Source organism: Mesoplodon mirus (genome assembly GCF_964341445.2).
Source record: "Mesoplodon mirus genome assembly, chromosome: 2".
NCBI lineage: Eukaryota > Metazoa > Chordata > Mammalia > Artiodactyla > Ziphiidae > Mesoplodon > Mesoplodon mirus.
Window position 1 is genome coordinate 2,148,674 of NC_138977.1, and position 27,603 is coordinate 2,176,276.

The window sequence follows — 27,603 nt, forward strand, 5'->3', positions numbered from 1 at the left end:
ATGTAGCTTAATAACAAAAAAACAAACAACCCAATCCAAAAATGGGCAACCTAAATAGACATTTCTCCAAAGAAGATATACAGACTGCCAACAAACACATGAAAGAATGCTCAACATCATTAATCATTAGAGAAATGCAAATCAAAACTACAATGAGGTATCATCTCACACCAGTCAGAATGGCCATCATCAAAAAATCTAGAAACAATAAATGCTGGAGAGGGTGTGGAGAAAAGGGAACCCTCTTGCACTGCTGGTGGGAATGTGAATTGGTACAGCCACTATGGAGAACAGTATGGAGGTTCCTTAAAAAACTACAAATAGAACTACCATATGACCCAGCAATCCCACTACTGGGCATATACCCTGAGAAAACCATAATTCAAAAAGAGTCATGTACCAAAATGTTCATTGCAGCTCTATTTACAATAGCCCGGAGATGGAAACAACCTAAGTGTCCATCATCGGATGAATGGATAAAGAAGATGTGGCACATATATACAATGGAATATTACTCAGCCATAAAAAGAAACGAAATTGAGCTATTTGTAGTGAGGTGGATGGTCCTAGAGTCTGTCATACAGAGTGAAGTAAGTCAGAAAGAGAAAGACAAATACCGTATGCTAACACATATATATGGAGTTTAAGGAAAAAAAATGTCATGAAGAACCTAGGGGTAAAACAGGAATAAAGACACAGACCTACTTGAGAATGGACTTGAGGATATGGGGAGGGGGAAGGGTAAGCTGTGACAAAGTGAGAGAGTGGCATGGACATATATACACTACCAAATGTAAGATAGATAGCTAGTGGGGAGCAGCCGCATAGCACAGGGAGATCAGCTCGGGGCTTTGTGACCACCTAGAGGGGTGGGATAGGGAGGGTGGGAGGGAGGGAGACGCAAGAGGGAAGAGATATGGGAATATTTGTAGATGTATAACTGATTCACTTTGTTATAAAGCAGAAACTAACACACCATTGTAAAGCAATTATACTCCAATAAAGATGTAAAAAAAAAAAAAGAAATATGGATGAGCTGTATCATCCGTTAACACTGATTTCAGGCTAATTTATTCATCAGTCTCCTTCACCACTACAAAGAACTTTCAATACTAACCACCGTGGGAGAGTATCATGGCCTTTTACAAGTAACTAATGTAAAAGGATGCCATATTACTTCATATTTAGAAATTTCTCCAAAAAATCAACAAGGGCTCATGTAATACTTAGGATTAAAGAAAATCTCCTCGTAGTATCAGTTAGAGATGCACTCAAATTAGTAAGTAAGGGGGCTTAAAATTTGACTTGAGGACAATGAAGGAAACTTCTCCAACTAGGAGTTAAAGAAATCCTAAGTGGTCCAGTGGTTAGGACTCTGCGCTTCCACTGCAGGGGCCACGGGTTCTATCCCTGGTCGGGGAACTAAGTTCCCGCAAAAAAAATGTCCTAAAGTCAGCCCTGTTGATCACTAATACAATTTTGAAAAATTAAAAGTAGATGGTAATTGCTGCCCTCAGAAGTGGCAGACCACACCACAGTTCTCCAATTCCAAAAATATGCTTGGACTTATAACAACTGTTTACTCAGCAAGCGCAACCAAAATTGAAACAAACAGCTATTAATTCACAATCAGGAAAAGAACAAAAGTTATCTTTGATCAAGATAACACTAAACTTAGTTCTTAATAATACATGAAAAATAGGAAGTATGTCTCACAAAAAGTTTTATTCTAACTTGTTCCATGTTTCTCCATTACTAGAGGTAAACATCAGAAAAGAGTTAATACCACATTAAACCATTTAGTATTAGAAGGTGATGTAGGTGTAGAGAGATATTAGGTAAAAAGGACAAAAACCAAAAAATTAATGCATATGGGCTGCATAGTACTCAGTAGTCAGTTCTATCAGGCCAGTAACTCTATAAAGGAGAAATATGGTATCACGGAACACTGGTACCAGATTTAAGTGTGGGCCTGTTTGGCTTCCTACACCATTTTATGCCCAGGTGGCTGGGTTGTTAGTTTAACCACAAAGAAACCGTTATCAGTTTTGATTACATCTGGACAAGTATCTTCAAACAAACATCGTACAACCTATATCTCCGTCCACCACCAGCTTGGCAAAATAACGGCCACTTAATTAAGATATTAAAATCTTAGATCCACTTCATTAGACGGTGATTCTCTGCCAACAGAAGGGCGTGGGGGATGAAACTCTGAAGGTGTATGAAAATGATTTGATGAGCAGAAAGCCATTAAATTCACAAAGAGAAAGAGACGATTTGGAATCTCACCAGGACTTAACCCATCAGGCAATGCAAGGAAGACGAAGTCGGCACGGTGCTTCCCTAACAAAGCGACTCCGAAAGCACAGAAGGGCAGCCCTGTCCTTCGTAAAAACCAACGCATTTTCACAGAAATTCTCTAACTGGCATAAGATGAAGATTTGTTAGGTCACTTTGGAAATTGTGAGCAATACTGAAATGTGCTCTAAATGCTACAACGCCCCAAACCACTCAATCTTCAAAAATCAAGCAAGCTCCTCGGGCCCCCGGAACGCCCCGGCGCTGCCCGCCGACACCCGTTCCCTGCTCTCCACCGGGGGCGGCGCCTTGGTGGCCGGAAGCGGGGAGCCTGGGCACCGCTTCTGAAGTGACTCGTGGCCTTGCTGACAGACGGCTGAGTTCGTGAGACACTCGGGGCACGTTACCGAACGCCCGTATTTAACCTGACCCGCCCGGGAGGGAGCCGGGAGGCACAAGAACGGGGATCCCAGCGCGGCGCCTCAGCCTAGGGGCTCAGGCGGCGGGAGCCGAAAAGCGCCGGGCGGCCGGGGCGTCGACCTGGCGGGGGAGCCGGCCTCTGCAGCCCACCCGGGGGCCAACGCCGGGCCCGGGTGGCACGCAGCCGAGGGGCTCTGCAGCCGGGCCACTGTGGAGGAAGGGGACCGGGGAGCTCGCCCCTTGCTCTTACCATTGCGCGGGCGGCGCGTCTTCCGGCGGCGTGGCCTGAGCGCGGCGAGGGGCGGGGCGGGCCCAGGCGGGTTTGATTTTGGCGCCGACACCGCCCCGGGGGCGGAGCAGCGAAAGGGAGGCGGGGAAGAGAGACCGGCTGTCGCCCAGACGGCGCGCAGCGACCCCTGGTGGCTCCGCGGAGCGGCCGGCCGGCCGGGGTGGGGCGAGGCCTGTCCTGGGGGCGGGGCCTGGTTGCCTGCCGGTCCGTCCTGGTCGGTTCAAGATGCTGGCGAGCAGGGTCTCCCAGCTGCATCCGCCTCTTCGGTCCTGCGTGCTGACTGTGACTCCTTTTTTTTTTTTTTTTTCCAGAAAGTCGAGCCCTCGCCTTGACTTCTTTCTTCGCTCAGCGGAAACGCGGCCTAAGTTTGCCTTACAAAGCAGAGGCAGTTTGGCTGCTGGAGAAGGAAACCCTGCCTCCATCCATGCGGATTTGCCTGGTCTGGGGCGGACATTCTTCCCTCTTCTAATTTTACGCCTCATCTTCTCTCCCACCGGTATCCACTGCTTTTCCAGCTTTTAAAAATCCCTTTGTTTGTCTGCCTTTGCTTTAGGTTTTTTGTTTGTTTTGTTTTCTTAATACAAGAGAATGAATTTCAAATCAAAACGGTCGAAAGTATGCTGCTTCGTTACTTGATGGGGATGCAGATCAAAAGCTCGGGTCCCTTTACCTCAAGGTGCCAGAAAATTAACTCAGACTTCTCCGTTACTTTGAAGATTATTGTACGTTATTTTGAACCATTTTAAAGTATAGTAATTCTACTAGGAAAAAAAGTGGCATCTAAAACGAATTATCTCCTGTTGCAGGGTAAGGGGTATATTAAATTAAACAAGAGTTCCATTTTGTTCTTCCTACAGTTCGATACAATTCAATTGATGAGATGATTTTAAGAGAGTAAAAGGATATCCATTTAGTAAGTGTTTTAATATTAGTACTAGCAAATGTATAATTAACACACCATACCCTAGATTTCTCATGTATTGCTTAAGATACAGCTGAAGTAGGTATGTCAGTAAAAATTTTTTAAAAATTAAAGTGATATTTAAGAAAAATATTAAGTTATTACTGGTGCTATGTAGAGTTGTCAAAACCATAAAAGTGGCATTTGTGGGAAGCCTTGCCTTTATCTCCTCGCAGATTGCCATACTCATCAGCTCGTCAAGAACAGTTTTTCTTCACCTGGGTAACTCTTACACATCCTTTCAACAGCTCAGGGGTAGCCTCCAGGAGTCTTTTTCTCTCTGCTTCCTCATGCCACGCCCGACAAGAAGAAAGGGTCTCTGTAGTTTTATCACAGCATCCCAGATTCATTTTGTAATTATTAACTTGGACAACTTCCCTATAATATCAGACTCCTTTCTGTAGCAGAGACTAAGCCAACCATTTGGTATCACCAAGGCCTAGCACAGTGCCTGACACGTAATAAACACTCAATAAGTGTGTATTAAATAAATGTACCAGGTTTTCAAGAATACCATCTCGTCATTTACTTAGGGACATCTAGATATGGTTTTCAGGTGAGAAAAACAAAGGATATTTTACTTTGAAAAATCTTTACTTGCATGAAGTAGTGCTTTCACATTTACTATTTTCACCAATAGAATTCTGAAATTATCTGATATGCCATTCAGATGTCTTGAGATGCTCCAAGTTTTGCAATATTATGGGGCAGGCAGATGTAGTATATGAGTTAAGTATGAAAGCAAATAAATATTTGTAGCATCATACATTTGAATCATGAATCCGCAATTTAGCATTTGTCATAGTACCTAAATGGCATTTGTTTATTGAACAAATTCATGTTTTACAAAAACCTTAAGCACACAGTAATTTCATTTTAAAAAATTTGAATATCTGCTGTTGGCCAAATATGTGAGGATGAAGCAGACAGGCCACACCCATCAGCAGTTTATATTCCAGTCAGTGCTGCCCCTCCATCTGGGCAACGGGCCCTTGCCCTAGACCTTGCTCTGGGGCTATGTTGGCCCCACTCCAGCCTCATCGCTCCCCATATCCAAGGAGTCTGCAGGGCGAAAGGGACATGCCCATCTGTAACCCACTACCTTCTGTCTAGACCAGGAACCCGGGAACCCGGTATCCTCTGCCTTAGTTTGAGTTCGTGGAATGACAAAACCTGAAGCAAAGATGTGCTGGTACAGGCATACCTCGTTTTATCGTGCTTCACTTTACTGCACTTAGCAGCTGTGGCGTTTTGTACAAATGGAAGGTTTGGGTCGAGCAAGTCGATCAGCGCTATTTTTCCAACGGCATTTGCTCATTTTGTGTCTCTGTGTCACATTCTGGTAATTTTTACAATATTTCAAACTTTTTCATCATTATTATATCTGTTATGGGGATCTGCGATCAGTAATCTTTGATGTTACTATTGAAATTGTTTTGGGGCACCATGAACCAGGCCCATGTAAGACAGAGAACTGAATTGATACGTGTTGTGTGTGTTCTGACTGCTCCACCGACCATCCGGCCATTTCCCTGTCTCTCTACCTCCCCTTGGGGCTCCCTATTCCCTCAGACAAAACAATGTTGAAGCTAGGCCAGTTAATAACCCTACAATGGCTTCTAAGTGTTCAAGTGAAAGGAAGAGTCACACATCTCTCACTTTAAATCAAAAGCTAGAAATGATTAAGCTTAGTGAGGAAGGCATGTCGAGAGCAGAGACAGGGTGAAAGCTAAACTCTTTCACTGAACAACCAAGTTGTAAATGCAAAGGAAAGCTCTTGAAGGAAATTAAAAGTGCTATTCCAGTGAACACATGAATGATAAGAAAGCGAAACACCCTTATTGCTGATATGGAGGAAGTCTGAGTGGTCTGGATAGAAGATCAAAGCACCCACAACATTCCCTGAAGCCAAAGCCTAATCCAGAGAAGGCCCTGACTCTCTTCAATTCTGTGAAGGCTGAGAGAGGTGAGGAAGCTGCAGAAGAAAAGTTTGAAGGTAGCAGAGGTTGGTTCATGAGGTTTCAGGAAAGAAGTTGTCTCCATAAAAGTGCAAGGTGAAGCAGCACGTGCTGATGTAGAAGTTTCAGCAAGTTATCCAGAAGATCTAACTAAGATGATTAATGAAGGTGGCTTCACTAAACAAACAGATATTTAATGTAGACAAAACAGCCTTCTATTGGAAGATGCCATGTAGGACTTTCACAGCTAGAGAGGAGAAGTCAATGCCTGGCTTCAAAACTTCAGAGGACAGGCTGACTCTCTTACTGGGGCTAATGCAGCTGGTGACCTTAAGTCGAAGGCAACGCTCATTTAACATTCTGAAAATCCTAGGGCCCTTTAAAATTATGCTCAATCTACTCTGACTCTGCTGTATAACTGGAACAACAAAGCCTGGAGAACAGCACATCTGTTTTCAGCATGGTTTACTGAATATTTTAAAGCCACTGTTGAGACCTGCTGCTCAGAAAATAGATTCTTTTCAAGATATTACTGCTCACTGACAGTGCACCTGGTCACCCGAGAACTCTGATGGAGATGGACAATGAGATTAATGTTTGTATGCCTGCTAACACAACATCCATTCTGCAGCCCATGGATCACGGAGTAATTTCTACTTTCAAGTCTTATTAAGAAATATATTTTGTAAGGCTCTAGTTGCCATAGATAGTGATTTCTCTGATGTATCTGGGCAAAGTCAATTGAAAACCTTCTGGAAAGGATTTGCCATTCTAGATGCCACTAAGAGCATTTGTGGTTGATGGGAAGAGGTCAAAATATCAACATTAACAGGAGTTTGAGAGAGGTTGATTCCAACTGTCTTGTATGACTTTGAGGGGGTCAAGGCTTCAACAGAGGAAGTAACTACAGAGGTGGTGGAAATACCAAGAGAACTAGAGTTTGATGTGGAGCCTGAAGATGTGACCAAATTGCTGCAATCTCCTGATAAAATTTGAACAAATGAGTAGTTCCTTCTTATAGATGAGCAAAGAAAGTGGTTTTTGAGATGGAGTCTACTCCTGGTGAAGATGCTGTGAAGACTGTTCAAATGACAACAAAGGATTTGGAATATTACATAAACTCAGTTGATAAAGCAGCAGCAAGGGCGTGAGAGGACTGACTCCAATTTTGAAAGAAGTTCTTTGTGGGTAAAATGCTATCAAACAACACCACATGCTGCAGAGAAATCGTCCATGAAAGAAAGAGTCAATCGATGCGTCAGACTTCGCTGTCTTACTTTAAGAAATAGTCACAGCAGCCCCAGCCTTCAGTGACCACCACCCTGATCAGTCAGCAGCCACCAACATGGAGGCAAGACCCTCCGCCACCAACAAGATTACACCTTGCTGAAGGCTCAGATGACGGTTAGCATTTTTTAGCAATAAAGTACTTTTAAATTATGTACATTTTTTAGACATAATTCTATCGTACGCTTAATAGGCTACAGTATAGGGTAAACATAACTTTTATAGGCACTGGGAAACCAAAACATTCGTGTGACTTTATTGCAATATCATACTTTATTGCAATATCTGTGATGAATGCCTATAGTTTATGTGGGAGTGAGGGAGCAGTGAGGATGAGACAGGAGGGAGGAGAAGCCACTGAAGATGTGTGCCCTTCTCAGTTTGGGCATTTAAACATCTTTACAAACCCATCTTCTTTCGCCCAAGAGAATGGAAGTTTGTGGAAGTCTCGAGAGAACACAGGAGAGACAAGACCTGAGGACAGAACTTCACTGGACAGGATGTGCTGAAGCTCCAGGTGCCTCCCAGGCCCTTGGCTGCTTTCTGAGTTTCTAAACCCCCAGCATTCTTCCTGCTTAGAGCTGTGCTTCTTGCCGCATCCACCCCATGAACTCTCTGCCAGCTGGGCCGTGCCTGTCTAGACCAGGGCTAGGTGCCCAAGCCAAAGGCTACATGTGTAGGATGAACATAAGGCAGGCCACTTGCCTCTGAGGTGTCCGACGTGGTGCTGGGCAGTGATAAATTGACCCCACTGGATCTTCTCCTGGGAATGATGAGTGCTAAGCGCACCTAGAGAGGGTTGGTCAGTGCGGTTGCAACTGTATCCCAAATGTCACTGAGCCAATATTACCATTCTCTGAGATTTCTGGTGTGCACCCCAGTCTTGGAATATCAAACTCAGAATGACCACCACCAAGGAGAAGAGACATGTTCTATGGCCTGTGTTTCCCTTGAATTTTCAGGAATGCACCCCAGATTGAAGACAATCTTCTCATGCCCCTTCCTTGAAATTCTGAAAAGCAGGACCTATAGGAGAACCTTCTTTATTAAGGAAGTAGGAAAAGAAAGTAACATCATTTGAAAGAGACAGAGAAAATTCTACAGGGTAGAAAAAGGAGTAGGAGAATGAAAAAACAAGAGGAGAAAATTTCAAGGAAGAAATAGTAAACATTATTGACCTCTCAGTCACACCTCATCTCCTGAGTTAGAAATGACAATACTACCATGTCATTTGTGCAGAGCATCAGTCTCAATGGGGGCAATATCAAAACTGGTTCCTGGGGGATGAAAAAATCTTGGATGGTTTGTGGTACAGTGGTTTATGGGCCGCCAAAGGGCTGTAGCACATAAACAGATATAAAGTATACCTCCGGCATTAAAGCATCATGGGGTGGGTGCAAGGGGTGATTAGGGAAAAGACGTCTAAAAAAGCTCCTTAGGGGGATGATAATGGGGAAAAAGGCTGAGAAACACTGGTGTAGCGAGAGAATATAATTTCTCATCCAAACTGGGACGCTCCTGAGAAAGAAAGAAAGACTACTGTTTACAATTATGCTGGGACAGTATGCATAAAGCAGACTGTCCCCATCAATTATGTGATAGCTTGGATTTTCCATCATGCTTTTTTTTTTTTTTTTTTTTTTTTTGCAGTACACGGGCCTCTCACTGCTGTGGCCTCTCCCGTTGCGGAGCACAGGCTCCGGACGCGCAGGCTCAGTGGCCATGGCTCATGGGCCCAGCCGCTCCGCGGCATGTGGGATCTTCCTGGACCGGGGCACGAACCCGTGTCCCCTGAATCGGCAGGCGGACTCTCCAACCACTGCGCCACCGGGGAAGCCCCCATCATGCTTTATTGACACTTCTTTTATGGCTCTTCTCTTAAATTGCTATTATAGGTACTGATGCTTTTTTAATCTTTCCATCTGGGATGTAAACTCCTTGAGAACAGGCACAGTAACTCTTTGGTGTAACCCTGCCCCATCTCTCATCATTTCTTCTTGAGCATTGTCTGGCCTCGAGATACTGAACTCTTTGTTCTTTCCTGGACGACTCATGCTCTCTTGCCCTCTTTTAGCAAGCCTTGGCGATGCCCCTTAACACCACCTCTTTGCCTTCTCCCCGGGTGAGTTAACAGCTGCCAGCATCCCTGGTCCCACTCAGCAACCCCTGCCACGCTCCACTCCTGGCGGGGGGCTGGGCACAGGCATGGGGCGAGTCTGAGTCATGGTGCGGGGCCTCAGGTATATGTGAGAGTCTGCACTCACTGGGCAAACATCCCTATGCCCAAGGGAGTGTGACATTAAGTAGCAAATAAACACCACCACAGGTTGAAAGAGAGACCACAGAAGGAAGGAAAAAGCCTTTTTCATTCTTTTTATCGTGAATTATGTAGCCAGCCCTGTATATATTCATTTAAGTCTCATCCCACTAGAATAAAGCTCCATGAGAACAGGGACTTTTTTGGGGGGGAGGAAGGTGTTTACTGCTATTCCCTAGTAGCTAGAGCAGGATGCTAGATTCAGTAAATATTTGCAAATGAAGGTATATAAAAGCAGCTCATGGTGTAATCACCTGGTCCGGTTCATTAACCATACTGTAAGCTCTTAGAGGTTACAGGCTTTATTATTCGTCCTAACAGCCCTTACACATAGCCCAAAGCCTGGTATATACCACAGGTGCTCAGACATTTGTTCAAAGACTGTGGAAGAAAAAAAAGAGGAAGCAAGGTGGGGCTGAGCACAGAATGTCACCTGCCCTACCTGCCTCTTAACCTAGGCGATAACAAACTGCAGCTTTAGTTAAACCCTTTGTCTGCTCTGGAAAGGGGTGCCTTCAGCTTTACATGAACCGAGTTCCTAAAAAGCAATCTGAGATATGCTATAACCTGGCACAAAGGCCTCACTCTCAATCTGACTCTAAAAACCTCCAAAGAGCCCATGACGGCAATGGTGCCTGCTTGGGTAAAAGAAAAAAGTAAGTGAGGAATGGAATCAGGTGTCAATAATACTAATGTTCGCATTAACTAGTTAGCAGTGTCATGTTTGGTCTTTTTCTCATTTTTGTTTCAACTCTCCTTCCAAGACTTTCACCTCTTTCAGACTTTCAATCTGTTATAGAATTTTAATCCTCCAAAAAACAAAACAAAGAAATTTCTGTAGTGTCCCTCCACTTTTAACAAAGGCTATTCTAATTATGATAACTTTTAGTGTTCACTTCATCACACAAAATATAGATCACAGATTTAATGAAAAACTCAAAAGTGTTATAATGACTTGTTTACAGTCAACTAAGGAGGACAAGAGTCCTTTACAAGAAAACGAACAAATAATCATCAAGTCCATACACCACTCAAGATTGAGCGCTTACTTATCCTCAAGACCTATGGGGTACCATCGGATGGGAGGGAGTCCCCAACGAGGAGTAGAAAGACCCTAAGTTCACCTCTTCTCAAGGGCACACCAAAATTATAACTCTGTAAGTAGTAACCACTATCGATGAAAAGACAGAAACCTACTAGAAAAGCTCTTCTACAACTAAAGATATAAAGAAGGAACTGTGAGACAGGTAGAAGGGCCAGAGTTGCGATACAGTCAAGACCCTTACCCCTGGGTGGGTGACCTACACATGAGAGAATAGGTACAGTTGCAGAGGTTCTTCCAAAGGAGTGAGAGGTTCAAGCCCCAGGTTGGGCTTACCAGCCCAGAGGTCCTGCAAAACCCCCCAGAGTATTTGGCCTTGAAGGCCAGCAGGGTTTACTTCTGAGGGTCCCAGAGGGCTGAGGGAAATAGAAAATCCACTCTCAAAGGGGGCACACAAAATCTCACACACTCCAGGATCCATGGAAGAAGCAGTAATTTGAAAGGAGCCTGGGTCAGACCCACCTGCTGATCTTGGAGAGCCTCCTGGAGAGGCAGGAGGCAGCTGGAGTTCACCCTGGAGATACAGACACTGGGGGCAGCCATTTTGGGGAGCCTGTTCCACCACAAGGACAATGGTGCTGGCAAGCGCCATTTTGGAATTCTCCCTCTAGCTTATTAGTCTCAACACCCAGCCCCGCCACCACCCACCAGCCTGGAGGCACCAGTACTGGGACAACAAAGGCCAAGCAACTAACTGGCAGGGACACAGCCCCACACACCAGCAGATAGGCAATCTTAAGAATCCCTGAGCGGGACTACCCTGGTGGCACAGTGGTTAAGAATCCACTGGCCAACGCAGGGGACATGGGTTCGAGCTCTGGTCCAGGAAGATCCCACATGCCACGGAGCAGCTAAGCCCGTGTGCCACAACTACTGAGCCACGTGCCACAACTACTGAGCCCAAGTGCCACAACTACTGAAGCTCGCGTGCCTAGAGCCCATGCTCCACAAGAGAAGCCACTGCAATGAGAAGCCTATGCACCACAAGAAAGAGTAGCCCCTGCTAGCCGCAACTAGAGAAAGCCAGCGCACAGCAACTAAGACCCATCACAGCCAAAAATAAATAAATTAATTAATTAAATAACTTAAAAAAAAAGTCAATGTATTTCCCAAAGGCAGTAGTAAATACTGAGTATCTTAAAAAAAGAAAAAAAAGAATCTCTGAGCCATCCCTGGACATGGCCTTGCCCACAAGAAGGCCCAGGACCCAGCACCACACACCAGTATAGGCATTAGACCTGGGATCCCCAGGGCCCTGCAGCCAGAGAACCCTAGGACCAAGCCTGCCCACCAGTAGGCAGACACCAGCCTCAGAATCTGCTGGCTCTGGACCCACCCACCAGTGAGCCTCCTCTAGCCTTCAGACCAGCAACACCCACCAGAGGAGGGACACCAGCCCTAGGACAACTACAGCCATGCAGCCTGCCATGACAGGACCCATCCCTGCCCACCAGCAGGCCAACACAAGCTTTGGAATACCCCAGACCCCATAGCCAGTTGTGTCAAGAACTGGTCCCACCCACCAGTGGTCCAACACCAGCTCCAGGACCCCTGGGTCCTACAGCCAGACCCCAGGACCTGGCTCACCCACCAGTGGTCAGGCACCAGCCCCAGAGTCTCCTGGGTCACGACTCTGTCCAACAGTGAGCCAGTGCTATCCCCAGGGCCCCCCAAGGTTCCAAAGCCAGCCACCTCATGACCCAGCCCCATCAACCAGTGGCTGGCAGCCTCCACACAAGACAGGGCCTGGCAACTAACTGACCCAGGGCCAGCTACACCTACCAGACCACCCACAATAGTCAGCCCACCACAACAGAAGGACCCACGCAGCCCATGTAGGGGGCACCCCTAGAGCTTATAGCTCTGGTGATCAGAGGGGAGTGCACTGCTGGGATGCATAGGACCTCTTGAAAAGGCCGCTTGTCCAAGGTGTGGAAACGTAACCAACCTACCAGATAGATAGAAATAAAAAAGGAAGCGAGGCAAAATGAGGCAACAGAAGACCATGTTCCAAATGAAGGAACAAGATAAAACCCTGGAGATAGGCAAGCTACCCTAGAAAGAGTTCAAGCTAATGATAGCTACTGATTAAAGAACTGGAGGGAAGAATGGATGCACAGAAGGAGAAGTTAGAAGTTTTTAACAAAGAATTAGAAAATATACAGAACAACCAAACAGAGATGAAGAATACAGTAACTGAAATTTTAAAATGCATTAGAAGGAATTAACAATAGACCAAATGATACAGAAGAATGGATCAGTGAGATGGAAGACAGAGTAGTGGATATCACTAAAGATGAATAGAAAAAAAGAATGGAAAGAAACGAGGACAGTTTAAGAGACTTCTGGGACAACATCAAGGGTACTAACATCCACATGATAGGGGTCCCAGAAGAAGAGAGGAAGGGGCCGAGATCATATCTGAAGACGTAATAGCTGACAAGTGCCCTAACTGGGGACAAGAAACAGACGTCCAAGTCCAGGAAGCACAGAAAGTCCCAAAGAGGATCACACTAAGACACTTTGTCATTAAAAAGAAAAGATAGGGCTTCCCTGGTGGCGCAGTGGTTGAGAGTCCGCCTGCCGATGCAGGGGACACGGGTTCGTGCCCCGGTCCGGGAAGATCCCACATGCCGCGGAGCGGCTGGGCCCGTGAGCCATGGCCACTGAGCCTGCGCGTCTGGAGCCTGTGCTCCACAACGGGAGAGGCCACAATGGTGAGAGGCCCGCGTACCGCAAAAAAAAAAAAAAAAAAAAAAAAAAAAAGAAAAGATAAAGAGAGAATATTAAAAGCAACAAGGGAAAAGCAACAAGCTACATACAAGGGAACTCCCATAAGGCTATCAGCTGACTTTTCAGCAGAAACTCTGCAGGCCAGAAGGGAGCGGCACAATATATTTAAAGTGATGAAATGGAAAAACCTACTATCAAGAATAACTGCCAAGGCTCTCAATTCAGATTTGATGGAGAAATCAAAAGTTTTACCCACAAGCAAAAGCTAAAAGAGTTCAGCACCACCAAACGAGCTTTACAAGAAATGTTAAAGAGACTTCTCTAAGCAAAAAAGGTCATAACTAGAAATATGAAGATTATGAAAGGAAAAAGCTCATTGGTAAAGACAAACATACAGTAAAGGTAGTAAATCAACCATGTACAAAGCTAGCAGGGTTAAAAGACAAAAGCAGTAAAATCATCTATATCCACATTACGCAGTTAAGGGATACACGAAACAAATAGATGTCAAATATGTCAAAAACAGTAATCATGAGGGGAGAAGAGTAAAAGTGTAGAGCTGTTAAAATGTGTTTGAAATTAAGAGAGCAGCAACTTAAAATAATCATCTATCTATTTGTAGATTGCTATATATAAACCTCATGGTAACCACAAACCAAAAATCTATTATACATACACACACAAAAGAGAAAGAAATCCAAACTCTAAGTATAGTCATCAAATCTTAAGGGAAGAGAACAAAAGAAGGAGAAAGGAACAAAAAAGAACTACAAAAACATCCCCAAACCAATTAACAAAATGGCAATAAGGATTTACATACATATCAACAATTACTTTGGGCTTCCCTGGTGGCGCAGTGGTTGAGGGTCCGCCTGCCGATGCAGGGGACACGGGTTCGTGCCCCGGTCTGGGAAGATCCCACATGCTGCGGAGCATTCAGGCCCGTGAGCCATGGCCGCTGAGCCTGTGCATCCGGAGCCTGTGCTCCGCAACGGGAGAGGCCACAACAGTGAGAGGCCCGCGTACCGCAAAAAAAAAAAAAAAAAGACAATTACTTTAAGTGTAAATGCACTAAATGCTCTAATCAAAAGACATAGAGTGGGGACTTCCCTGGTGGCACAGTGGTTAAGAATCTGCGTTCCAATGCAGGGGTCCCAGGTTCAATCCCTGGTCAGGGAACTAGATCCCACATGCATGCCACAACTAAGAGTTCGTATGCCACAACTAAGGAGTCTGTGAGCCGCAACTAAGGAGCACATGTGCTGCAACTAAGGAGCCTGTGAGCCACAACTAAGACATGGTGCAACCAAAATAAATAAATTAAAAAAAAAAAAGACATAGAGAGGTTGAATGGATACAAAAATAAGACCTGTATATATGCTGCGCACAAGAGACTCACTTCAGATCTAAAGACACACACAGATCGAAAGTGAGGGCATGGAAAAAGGTATTCCAGGCAAATGTAGATCAAAAGCAAGCCAGAGTTGCATTACTTGTACCAGATAAAATAGACTTTAAAACAAAGGCTGTTACAAGAGCCAAAGAAGGATTACATAATGATCAAGAGATCAATCCAAGAAGAAGATGTAACAATTGTAAATATACATGTACCCAACATAGGACCACCTAAATACATAAAGCATACAGACATTAGGGAGAAACTGACAGTAAATAATAGTAGGGGACTTTTAATATCTCACATCAATGGGCAGATGGCCTTAAATAACACATTAGACCAGATGGACTTACTAGATAAACATAGAACATTCCATTCAAAAGCAACAGAATATATCTCCTTTTCAAATACACATGGAATATTCTCCAGGACCGATGACATGCTAGGCCACAAAACAAGCCTCTGTAAATTGAAGAATATTGAAATCATATCAAGCAAGCATCTTTTCTGACCACAATGCTATGAGACTAGAAACTACAAGAAAAAAACTGCAAAAACACAAACAGGTGGAGGCTAAACAATATGCTACTAAATGACGAACGGATCACTGAAGAAATCAAAGAAGAAATTAAAAAATACCTAGAGACAAATGAAAATGAAAACACAACAATCCAAAATCTAAGGGATGCAAGAAAAGCAGTTCTAAGAGGGAAGTTTATAGCATTACAAGACCAGGACCAGATGGCTTCACAGGAGACGTCCACCAGACATTTAGAGAAGAGTTAGCATCTATTTTTCTTAAACTATTCCAAAAAATGGCAGAGGGAGGAACACTTCTGAACTCATTTTACAAGGCCAGCAGCACCCTAATACCAAAAGCTGACAAAGATATCACAAAAAAAGAAAATTACATCAATATCACTGATGAACATAGATGGAAAAAAACTCAACAAAATATTCAATTCAAACTGAACTGAACAGTACATTAAATGGATCATATACCATGATCAAGTGGGACTTATCCCAGGGATGCAAGGATGTTTCAATGACAAAATTCAGCGTCCATTTATGATAAAAACTCTCAACAAAGTGGTATGGGGGATATACCTCAACATATTAAAGACTATATATAATAAGCCCACAGCTAACAGTATACTCAACATACTCCTCGATGAAAAGCTGAAAGCATTTCTTCTAAGATCAGGAACAAGACAAGGATGCCCACGCTAATCACTTTTATTCAACATAGTATTGGAAGCCCTAGCCACAGCAGTCAGAGGAGAAAAAGGAATAAAAGGAATCCAAATTGGAAAGAAGTAATTAAAACTGTCACTGTTTGCCGATGACATGATACTATACATAGAAAATCCTCAAGGTGCCACCAAAATCTATTAGAACTAATTAATAAATTCAGTAAATTTTCAGGGTACAAAATTAATATGTAGAAATTTCTTGCATTTCTGTATATAAACAACAAATTATCAGAAAGAGAAATTACGAAAACAATCCCATTAACTAAACTTTTTCTCCCTAGTACAAACAGTTTGGTTGAGGTATTGATATCTTCCACATATTCTAGAACATACCTTCATTTATTCCCTCGCTAAGAAAGAGGACAATATATAGCTTAAATGTTTAAATAAATAAACATTCACCCTGGAAATGGAGAAAACAAACTTTATTATGATGACTTGAGATTTTGTGCATGGTAAAGATATACACATGAATCTTGTTTCTCCTATGTTTCAAGACAGAATTAATTTAAAGATTTATTGTAGACTAAAGCATCCAAAATACTGTGGTACATAGGTAGCTATGAACATACAAACACTTTGATGCACAGCGTTCATTCTTTTCTTCAAATAGGCAGTCAGCATTTTTATTCATAAAAGAACAAATGATGAGAATATATCAGTATCAATGTCAGAGAGCGCAAGACTTAGTGTTCTATACACAAAACATATGAAACAGACCTATAAAGGCGGAATGTACAAAATTTAAAAAGAAAAAAAAGCAAGTGAAAACCCCTCATACTCATACATAGGATTGAAAGGCTATAGAATTGAGAATGATATAAAGAATTCTAAGAATACACTCTGCTCATGACAGAACATTCCCATGTCATAAAGCAAAAACATTGAGTTTAAGGCTGTGTTGCTTTCAAAAGTTATTGGAAGTGCTGTACATTCATTGGAACAACATAGCCAATTTATTCATCTGTTTTAGAATATTAATAGCTTTCATACATTCTCCACAAACAGACCACACAATCACTGCCACACAATTCATCTTCAGAAAGTTTAAGATTAACATCATGATTTGTGGCTTACTGTCATTTAAAACAAAAAAAAATTATTTATTTATACCAAATTTTTGATGGGCACTTCATTTCCTTTATGGCAATGCTAGATTCCTAGTTATCAAAAATATTAAAATAATTTTAAAGTTTAAAACCCTGCAACATTTACAGAATGCAACAGTATTACAACTTTTGATTTTAAGCAAAATTAGACAACGTTTGCAGCAAATAACTTCAATTTTATCCTACCTGGAAATGTCTTATTTTTAAATTATACTAAAAATATTCCTCCTTTTTCAGAAGCTGGTGAATAGGGAGGATAAGATACAGTCCAAATGTACATAAAGATTTTTCCCATCTGAAGTAATCTGCAGATTACCTGATGCTTATTTGCTATTTTCTCCAATTAACTCAATAGGTATTACCAAAGCATTTATGTGAACCCTTCAGTGTTAAGGATCCATAGACACTTGCTAGCGTACTGCTTTTCCAGTTAACTCCGTTAGGACATACCCTGTATATTTAGTAGTAGAATCAAGTGTGTTCTAGTTGCATGGACCTCTTAATATTTATTTGCTTCAAATCTAGTTAAAGAGTAAATTAAAAGAAGGAAACTTGGGGACTTTAGTTACCAGAGATTAAAGTTTGATCAAGATACTAAGAACCATTTTTTAAAAAATGGCTAACAGTCATAAAGGCTTTTTATTCATGTGTTTCTAGGTGGTGAAGTGACTCTCCACCCACCTCCCTGTGTCCAGCAGGGGAGGTCTGTGTCACAGATATAGTTACTAATATCTATAAGCGGGGAGGGAATGCACTGTCACCTACCTTTACATTCTAACTGGCAACATTTTGCCATAAGTGCCCAGGGGAAATCTGAATGGGTAATTTTTCAGTGCTACTTATCGTGAATGTATGACAGGTTCTGTACACTTGACAAAGAGAAATCAAACAATAATGGTAGCCCAGAAAAAAAGTCACTTATTTACTATCCTTCTCAGTTTACTAGAAACCATTTTTCAAAGAATGTGACAAAGTTTCATTTAAATCTTGTCTATTCCTATCTTATCAGCAGCACTTTTCCCCCTAAAATATGCTTACTAATACAGTAAATGCACATATGTATCCAAATTTGAAATGTTATCTATACTTTAACATATATGATTACACATATTTGGGGGATATATAGTGTTTCCTGGAGTGCCCATAGCATGTGTTTTAGTAGCAGACAGTGGAACAGGTCTGAATCAAAGTATCTCTTCTTTCATTCCAGTTTCATTCCAATATTGACATGTAAAGAAATTAGCTTTGTATTCAATCTACTATCGGGATATCCAGTCTCATATGGTATGATGGCTGGTTAATTTCTAAATTCACAAGTATAATTTAAATGTGCAAAAAAACCTGTTTAAGTAAACTAGTCTTAAGATCAATGGCCTATGACAGAATCTACATAGGAAGCCATTTTTACTTGTGAAAATAAACTGAAATTCATTTAACCAATTTAAAAAGTTTCCTTTTAAACATTCCAGGAGTTATCAAGGGTCTAGCTTATCTTTTATGCAGAATGTTAATAAACGGTAAAATGAAATTCCCTCACTAGAGTGTAAGCTCCAAGGGGGCAGGGATTTTTGTCTGTTTTATCCATTACTTTATCCCCAGTGCCTAGAGTAGCCTCTGGCACCCGGTAAGCGCTCATTAAATATGAATGTTTAAATTCAAAGACTTATTTCACTGACATTAGGAAACAGTGTCTTAGTTTAACATTCTAAAAATGTCATTGATTTATTTAACTTGACCACGGACAGTCTCAAATATTTTGAAAATTCTACCTAACCAAAAAAATACTAAACCTAAATGTAAATCTTGCTGAAAAAAACTTTTTTCAGAGGTTGATTTGGGCATAATAAATTTGATAGATAATTGGAAGATTTCCCTTCTAAATTTAAAAAAGTCCTATATAAGAGAATGGCTGAATTATAAATTAATAAGCAAGAAACATCACATTCATATAGTTATATATGTGGGAAATGTTTTCTTATAGTACAGTTCTAAGGTGCTTTCAGTGAAAAAGGTCCCAAAGTCCTTACTGCAAATGCCAAACATGACATCCTGTTTGGTAGAACTGAGTAGAAAATTAAACAGTGGAAATAGACCACATCTTATTTTACAGTATTAGATTGACTAAATTATTCTTAACATTTTCAAACTGCATCTATACTTAAAGTTAAATGTAACTCAAGTTGAACTTTTTTTTCTTTTGACCTGTTTTTTGTTTTGTTTTTGAAAGCACAGAGGCCATTTTCTGACTAAAAGTCAGCCGATACAAGCATTCCTGGAAAATGGCAAAAATTACATCTGCTTTAGGGCTTGCTCTACTAGGACGGCTTTAAACTGTGCAGTGAAGGAATGTGCTGAAGATGCTTCTGTCTTTCAGAGTGCTGCCTATTTCAATACACCAAAGATTCAGCTATATCTATCTATATATGATACATTCTACCCTACCCTAATCATGTATATATAGTCCTTTAATGCCTCTACTAGTCATTAGACAATGATAAATAACCATAACATGCCCTTACCTGTAATGCTTTTGAGATAACACGACTTTGGTAACACTTGTTTCTAAAAGGAAACCACTGATCAATCACATGCCTTTGGTTGACACCATCAGTCCTCCAAAGGGCTGCTTATGGCTCTCTGTCCTAGGATACTGGTGTCTTACTACATGTGCTGACATTTTGCAGGAGATAAAGCTTTCGCATTCGTGAAGTGGAAAAGGAGAGACACGTGAGAATGTGGCACAGAAAATGTGACTGACTTTTTCTTCATTACATTCCAGTGCATTAATCTGGAGTTAACGGGGCTGCTGTAATACGCTTTTCAAAGTATTAGGAATTTCAGGATTCCCTGAAAATGAACTTTGTTTTTTGATACAAGGTGAGCAGGAGAGAGATGAAAAGAACACATGAAGAACATCTTTGCTCTAACTCAGAAAGGATGTGAAATTTCCATTGATTTTTTTAAGTGCTAAACTCAAGACGCTTGCTAATCCCAGCTGGAAGGATTTTGCAAGACAGTTTCCGTTTTTCCCAAAGTAATTTATATGTAGCTACTGATAACCAAAAAAATGTCACAAGGGTGATACCTACTGTAAAAGTGAGGTTAGAAGATCCCCTGGGTCTTGTGACCGAGGTTAAATAAAGTATATAACTATAACAGATTTTGTTTTTGTTTTGTTTTTGGAAGCTCTGCGCAAAAGCTACCACTCACAGGATTAACAAATACCTTTACATATTCTAGTTGCTTTTTAATGCTTACTTGATTTGCAAAATTAGTTTAACTACATAAATCCCTGTCCTATAAGCCATAGTTCACAGGTGTAAAACTCTGCAGTTTTTATAGATTCAGTAGAAGAGATTTCTTTTTTTTCAACCCTAAATGTGGATTATGGAAATCAGATATGCAGTTTTTAAGGAAATCGTTACATTCAGAAATAACCTTGGAAAGTTCACCGATGATTCCTTCTAGCATGAAAAGTCTAGTATAATCTGGTCCTGCGTTGAGAAATCCATTCCAGTTTATGTGTAAGATCTTTTTAAGGGGGTGTCCAGTTGCCCACTGTTACTGTAAGTACCGATACACCTTGAAACAGTGGTTTCCAGAGTCTGCAACCACCACGTGGCCGTCTGAAGTTAGGGCCAGGCCTTGGGGGCCATAGAGTGGGTCAGCAGATGTGTTAATGTAGGATAGAAACGATCCACTTCCATCAAAAACCTGTAAATATAAAGTCAGAGTGTAATAGGAAAAGTTACAGTAATAGGATGAAATAGGGGTTAGAAAACCCTTAATGCTGATGCTTTTAGTATAGAAGCATGTGTGCAACCCCCCAGGTTTGTTCAGGTCACTATCACAGAAAACCCCTCCCTCCACTTACCTTGCTCTCCCTCCCCTCACTCTCTATGCCCCACAGTCACTGACAAGGGATGTGCCATTGGCCATAGGATCTCACTTATACTCTTGCAGTGGTCACATGTGAGGGGAATGGACCTGGATGCTGCCTGAAGAATAAAAGATCCTTATTTCTCACTCTAAGCTTATTCCCAATCATAAGAGAGAAAATCAGCAACTAGACCACAGAAGAATGTCCTGAGTCACAATGTGCAATGAGAAAATAGAAATTACTTTTTTCCTTTTCAGAAAAGACTAAGTTATACGAAGTCAAGGGTTCCACATGTACGTTTCGATAGAAAGTGGTCTTTTTTGGTCTGTAAGCTTCTGCTATGAGGAAATAAGAGGAACACTCCTCCTTCCCAGGCCCAGGCTGGTTTCTTTCAACCATTCTGGCTGGCCCGTAGGGTGTTTCAAAAGGCAGGTGTGATGAGGGCCACAATATAAACAGCTTAGCATCTGTGGTCCTATACAGAACTGCTTTGTAAACTTCGTTTCCTGTCTGCTTCTGGCTTCCCATCAGATATAGACACCTCTTCCAAATGTAGAGGTCCACTGGGATAATTAAGCAAGATAAATATACTAGAGAAATTAAAGCATACAGTGTTACATTTAAAGTCTCAACCCTTTTCCTGAGAAGTGGATACCTATATCAGATTCAACTGCTCAGCTGCTGTCCTCACAGTAACATCAGAATGCTCCTAGATTTACCCAGAGCACCCTGTGGTCCCAGGTGCACTGCACAGACCCACACAGGCGAGGATGAATTGCCCTGTCTGTAAATGCATGTTTAGGTACATGCAGGTGACTACACAAGAGACATGGGAGAAAAGAAAAGTCTTTCTTCAGTGAGGACTGAAAAGCTTGGCTCTTAATTTAGAGGAAAAGCAAAATTTTGTGTCACGGTCCCCTCTGGTAGTCTGACAAAGACTATAGAGCCCATCTCAAAATAGTGTTTTAATAGTTTTTTTTTCCAGAATGTAACCAGTTTTATTATCATTTATATTCAATCAAAATGCCAAATGCCATTCAAGATACCATTATTCCTAAACCATGGAAACATATTTGAATTAATTATAGTTACTCTTTTTCGGTTCACTTTTTATTTTGAAATAGTTATAAATTCATAAGAAAGTTGCAAAGATAGTACAGAGAGATTCTGCGTACCCTCCATCCAGTTTCTCCCAATGGTTACATCTTCTATACCTGTAGTACAATATTAAACCCAGCAAACTGACGTTGGAATGTGTGTGTATAGTTGTACACTTTATCACAAGTATAGATTAATGTAGTCACTGCAACCAACATACAGAACTATTCCATCATCACAAAGATCCGCCTCATGCTGCCTCTTTATAGTCACACCCACTCCCCTTCTCCCAACATCTCTAACTCTTGCCAGCCACTACCTGTTTTCCTTCTCTGTAATTGTCATTTTGAGAATGTTACCTAAATGCAATCATACAGCATGTGATCTTTTGAAAGCGGCTTTTTTTCACTCAACATGATGCCCTTGACATGCATCTAAGTTGTTGAGGGTATCATCACCCTGTTCCTTTTAACTGCTGAGTATTATTCCATAGTGTGGATATACCAATTTGTTTGTCCATTAACCTACTGAAAGACATCTTGGTTATTTTCAATTTTTGGCTATAATAAATAAAGTTTCTATGAACAACAATGTAGAGGTTTTTCTGTGGACATAAGTTCTCATTTCTCTGGGATAAATACCCAGGAGTGCAATTACTGAGTTGTATGGTAAGTGTATGTTTAATTTTTTAAGAACCTGCCAAGCTATTTTCAAGGCTGACCGTCATTTCACATTCACACTAGCAATGTATGAGAAATCTAGTTTTTCTGCATGCTCACCAGCATTTGGTATCATCAATATTTTTAATTTTAGCTATTCTAATAAGTGTGTAGTAGTATCTCATCATGGTATTAATTTGCACTTCCCTAATGTCTAGTGATATAGAACATATTTTCATGTTTATAACCTCTTCAGTGAAACTTCTCTTCATGTCTTTTGCCTATTTTCTAATTGGACTGTTTGGTTCTTTTATGTCGAATTCTGAAAATCATTATATATTCCAGGTATAAGTCCTCTGTCAGATAGTGTGGTTTATAAATATTTTCTCCCCGTTTGTTGCTTATCTTTTTATCCTCTTAACAGAGTCTTTCACTGAACAAAAGTTTCCAATTTTGATAAAGTCCCATTTATTGATTTTGTTTTTTTAATGGATCATACTCTCAGTATCATGTCTAAAAATTCTTTAGCAAGCCATATGTCCCAGAGATTTTCTCTTAGAACCTTCTAAAAGTTTTATAGTTTTACACTTTTCATTTAAATCTATAATCTTTTTTGAGTTAACTTTTACATAAGATGAGGTTCATTTTCTTTCCTTTACGGAGATCTTAATTGTTCTAGCACCTTTTGTTGAAAGGTTACCATTCCTCCATTAAATTGCTTTTGTACCTTTGTCAAAAAGTCAGTTGGCTGCACACATGTGGGTCTATTTCTGGATTCTCTATGCTGGTCCCTTGACCTATGTGCCTATCCCTCCATTAATACCACACAGTCTTGATTACTGCAGCTATAGAATAGCTATATAACAAGTCATGAACTCAGGTAGAGGGATTTCTCTCTCTTCTTTTTCAAAATTGTTTTAGCTATTCTAGTCCCTTTACTTTTCCACATACATTTTAAAATAATCTTGTCTATATCTACAAGAATTCCGCTGGCATTCTGTGTTAAACCTGTATGTCAGTTTGGGGAGAACAGACTTTTTTCTTGAGTCTTGCAATCCATGAACACAGTATGTCTCTCCACTTATTTAGATCTTCTTTTCTTTTCTTCATTAGCATGTGAGCTTTCAGATACACATACTAGACATGCTTTGTTATTATATCTAGATATTTCCATTTTTTCAGCAATTTTAAGTGGTATTGTATTTAAAATTTTGGTTTCCACGTGTTCGTTGCTACTATATAGAAACACAATTGAGTTTTGTATGCTGATCTTGTATCCTGTGACCTTGCTGAACTGTCTTATTAGTTCTAAGAACTGTTTTGTAGATTCCTTGATATTTTGTTATGTAAACAGTCATGTTCTCTCCAAATAGGGATAGTTTCTTTCTTTCTTTCTAATTTGTAATCTTCTTATTTCCCTTTCTTTCCTTATTGTACTGGTTGGAACTTCCAGCACTAATGTTGAATAAGAATGGTGAGAGCAGACATCTTTGCCTTGTTCCTGATCTTAGAGGAAAAGTTCTCATTCTTTCACCATGAAGTATGGTGTTAGCAGTAGGTTTTCATAGACATTCTTTATCAAATTGAGAAAGTTCCTGTATATTCCTAGTTTTCTGAGATTTAAAAATCATGAATAGGTATTGAATCTTATCAAATGCTTTTTTCTGCATAAACGGATATGATATTATTTTTATTCCTTGGCCTTTTAATGGGGTAGATTACATTGATTTTTTAAAAAAATTCTCCCTTTATTACATTGATTTTTAAATACTGAATCAGCCTTGCGTTCTTGGAAAAAACCCCACTTGGCCATGGAAAGATTTTCACATATTGTTGAATTCTATTTCCTAACATTTTAAGGAATATTAAAATATTCCTCATCTATAATCATGAGAATATGGTCTGTGCTTTTCTTTTTGGTACTGTCTTAGTCTGATTTTGGTACCATGGTATCAGAAGCTGAGTTGGAAAGTGAACTGTAAAGTGTTCCCCTGTCTTCTATTTTCTAGAAGAAACTGAACTGGTGCTAACTCTTCTTTAAATATTTGGTAGAATTCTCCAGTGAAATTTTCTGAGTCTGGAGGTTTCATTTGGGGGAGTTTTTAAATTATGAACTAAATTTCCTTAATAGCTGTAGAGCTATTCAAATTATTTACTTTATATTGGGTGAGTTGAGGTGTTTGTACTTTTTGAGAAATTGGTCCATTTCATCTAAGTTGCCAAATGGATGCGTGTAGAGTTGTTCACAGAATTCCTTACTATTCTTTTGATGTCTGCAGGGTCTGTAGCGATACTAGCATTTTCTGTCTTGTTTTCTTTTCGGTCTTGCTAGAGGTTCGTCAGCTTTACTAATCTTTTCAAAGAATAACTGTTTCATTGATTTCCTCTTGAAGGTAAATGATTTCTTTTTTTTTTTTTTATAATAGTGTTTATTTTTACTTGTTGACAGTTTGCTTTATTTATTTATTTATTTATTTTTGGCTGTGTTGGGTCTTCGTTTCTGTGCCAGGGCTTTCTCTAGTTGTGGAGAGCGGGGGCCACTCTTCATCGCGGTGCGCGGGCCTCTCACTATCGCGGCCTCTCTTGTTGCGGAGCACAGGCTCCAGACGCGCAGGCTCAGTAATTTTGGCTCACGGGCCCAGTCGCTCTGCGGCATGTGGGATCTTCCCAGACCGGGGCACGAACCCATGTCCCCTGCATCGGCAGGCAGACTCTCAACCACTGCGCCACCAGGGAAGCCCCGAAGGTAAATGGTTTCTGATACTATCTTCACTCTTTCCTTCCTTCAGCTTGCTTTCAGTTTTTGCTCTTCTCCTTCTAGCTTCTTGAGGTGGGAGCTTGGGTTCTTCATTAGAGACATATTCTCTTTTCTAATGGAAGCATTTAGTGTTATTTAGTTTCCCTTGCAGGTAGAATGGTGGTTACCAGAGGGTAGGGATAGGGGAGAAATTGGTCAAAGTGTACAGACTTCCAGTTAGAAGATGAACACGTCCTAGGGATCTAATGCGCAGGGTGCTGATTACAGTTATAATACTGTGTTATGTACTGGAAAGTTGCTAAGAGAGTACATCTAAGTGTTCTTACCACAAAAAAAGAAATGGTAATTATGTGATGTGATTTTGAAATATAGAAGTGTATCAAATCAACATGCTGTATACCTTAAACTTATACAGTGTTCTATGTCAATTACATCTCAATAGAGCTGCGGGAAAAGAATTCCCTCTCGGCAACGTTTTAGCTGCATTCCACAAACTCTGATATGCAATATTTGCATTTTCGTTCACTCCAATATATTTTTAACTTTTCCTTGAGACCTCCTCTTTGACTCATGGGTTATTTAGCAAAATAATGTTTTTAAATGCATAAGACAAAATACATGGGATTATAAAGGAAAACAACTACACTAAAATAGAGTTATCAAAGTGCTACAGAACTGTGATATAGTAATATGGGTGCTTTTTAAATTAACACATTAAATAACAAGGAACAACGATGACTGTACTTCTTAAGTAGTGATCAGTATAAATGATAATTCGAGATGTCTACAATTGTAATACGAAAATTTCTGTAATTTCTCTTGGTGACAAGGTTATAGGTATTTACTATAAGTACTGTGATTATTGCCTATATTCATAATTAAAGGAAATTATAATTTTCAGTTAGAAGTTAGTAAAAACAATGATGTAATATTTTTGTTCAGTGGATCTCTTAAATTCTAGCTACAAATGCTTTTGGGGTGTGTGGGATACATGCTAAGAATCCCTGATTTAGAGGGTTTCACTCTGGTAATATGTTGACTTTTTTCTACTCCACCTTCTTTAGTTGGATTATTTACAGTCTAATTACCTAATCAATGAACCCAGTCTGGGGTACAGACGATTCTCCACTTTCAACAAACACCAATCACTCTAAACAAATGAATCTGTATTTTAATCTACCTGGATCCTGCTGTTTCCCCAGTCTGCTACAATGATGTTTCCATTTGAATCCACTGCTACACCCGTTGGAGCATTAAACTGCCCATTTCCTTCTCCATTTGAGCCAAACTTCAACATGAATTCTCCTTCCTGATTGAACACCTGTATGAAATATTTTAAGATTATTTTATTTTAAATTAAAATAGTTAAGCAAACATTATGGCTTTTAAAAATATCTGAGCAGGTTATTTAAGATATTCTTAAAAAAGAGGGGGGAAGTCTATAAGCTAGACTTCCATTCACTTGTGGTTCCCCAATTTACGGTCTAAATCTGATTTAGCCTTTGTTAACCACTTCTTTTTCGAGCTTATATCTGGTTATATGACTATGTGAAAAGACTTTTGTTATAAATTATAAAATATATACAAACATAAGCTAATACGAGTAAGCAGAGCTGTAATTTCCAACATTATTCTTTCTGCATTTAAATAAACAGCTAATTTCAAGAACAGGCATTGTATTTCTAACAGGATGGATGATCGCTCAAAGTTGAATTGGAAAGTAAGAGCTTTTTGTTAAGCCAGATACTCAGAATTTACTACCATTTTACTAAGTCAACATAACAAGAAAGGGTGGTAGGCTGGACCACACATTTATAATAAGGAAAATTCATCGAATGAGTGAGTGCGTATGTGCGTGTATGTGTGTGGGATGGCAGCCGGTGAGGAATAAGAAAAGGACTTTTTAAAATAGACTTTCTCAGAATATATTTTAGTTAGAATAGAGAGTTTACATGACCCTAAGGCTTTGCTGAATAGAGCCTACAAGAGAGGGAGGCTGACAGAAGTCGGGGCTAAACAGAACTCTTAAGAACTCTCCAAGTCTCTAATATCTGATATGGTCAAGCACTGGGCTGTTGTGCT

The 27,603-nt window shown here is 40.6% G+C and overlaps 2 protein-coding genes across 7 annotated transcripts in view; both read right to left on the reverse strand.

The window, feature by feature from the left end:
• Positions 1-3,030, reverse strand: part of MND1 (meiotic nuclear divisions 1) — a 72,254-nt gene extending 69,224 nt beyond the window's left edge. The window contains exon 1 of one of the 2 annotated variants that reach the window (XM_082638201.1): positions 2,972-3,030. In XM_082638201.1, coding sequence (XP_082494327.1) covers positions 2,972-2,974 — 3 coding nt within the window. In that variant the 5' untranslated portion in view covers positions 2,975-3,030. Of the gene's footprint in view, positions 1-2,292; positions 2,385-2,971 lie in introns of those variants that run through there. The other variant, XM_082638202.1, reaches the window with a different exon arrangement.
• Positions 3,031-16,426: 13,396 nt separating this feature from the next.
• TRIM2 (tripartite motif containing 2) overlaps positions 16,427-27,603 on the reverse strand; it is a 127,252-nt gene continuing 116,075 nt past the window's right edge. For all 5 annotated transcript variants that reach the window (XM_082605496.1, XM_082605497.1, XM_082605495.1 and 2 more), the window contains 2 exons: positions 26,702-26,842; positions 16,427-20,840 (listed from right to left, as the gene is read on the reverse strand). In XM_082605496.1, coding sequence (XP_082461622.1) covers positions 20,688-20,840; positions 26,702-26,842 — 294 coding nt within the window. In that variant the 3' untranslated portion in view covers positions 16,427-20,687. The remainder of the gene's footprint in view (positions 20,841-26,701; positions 26,843-27,603) is intronic.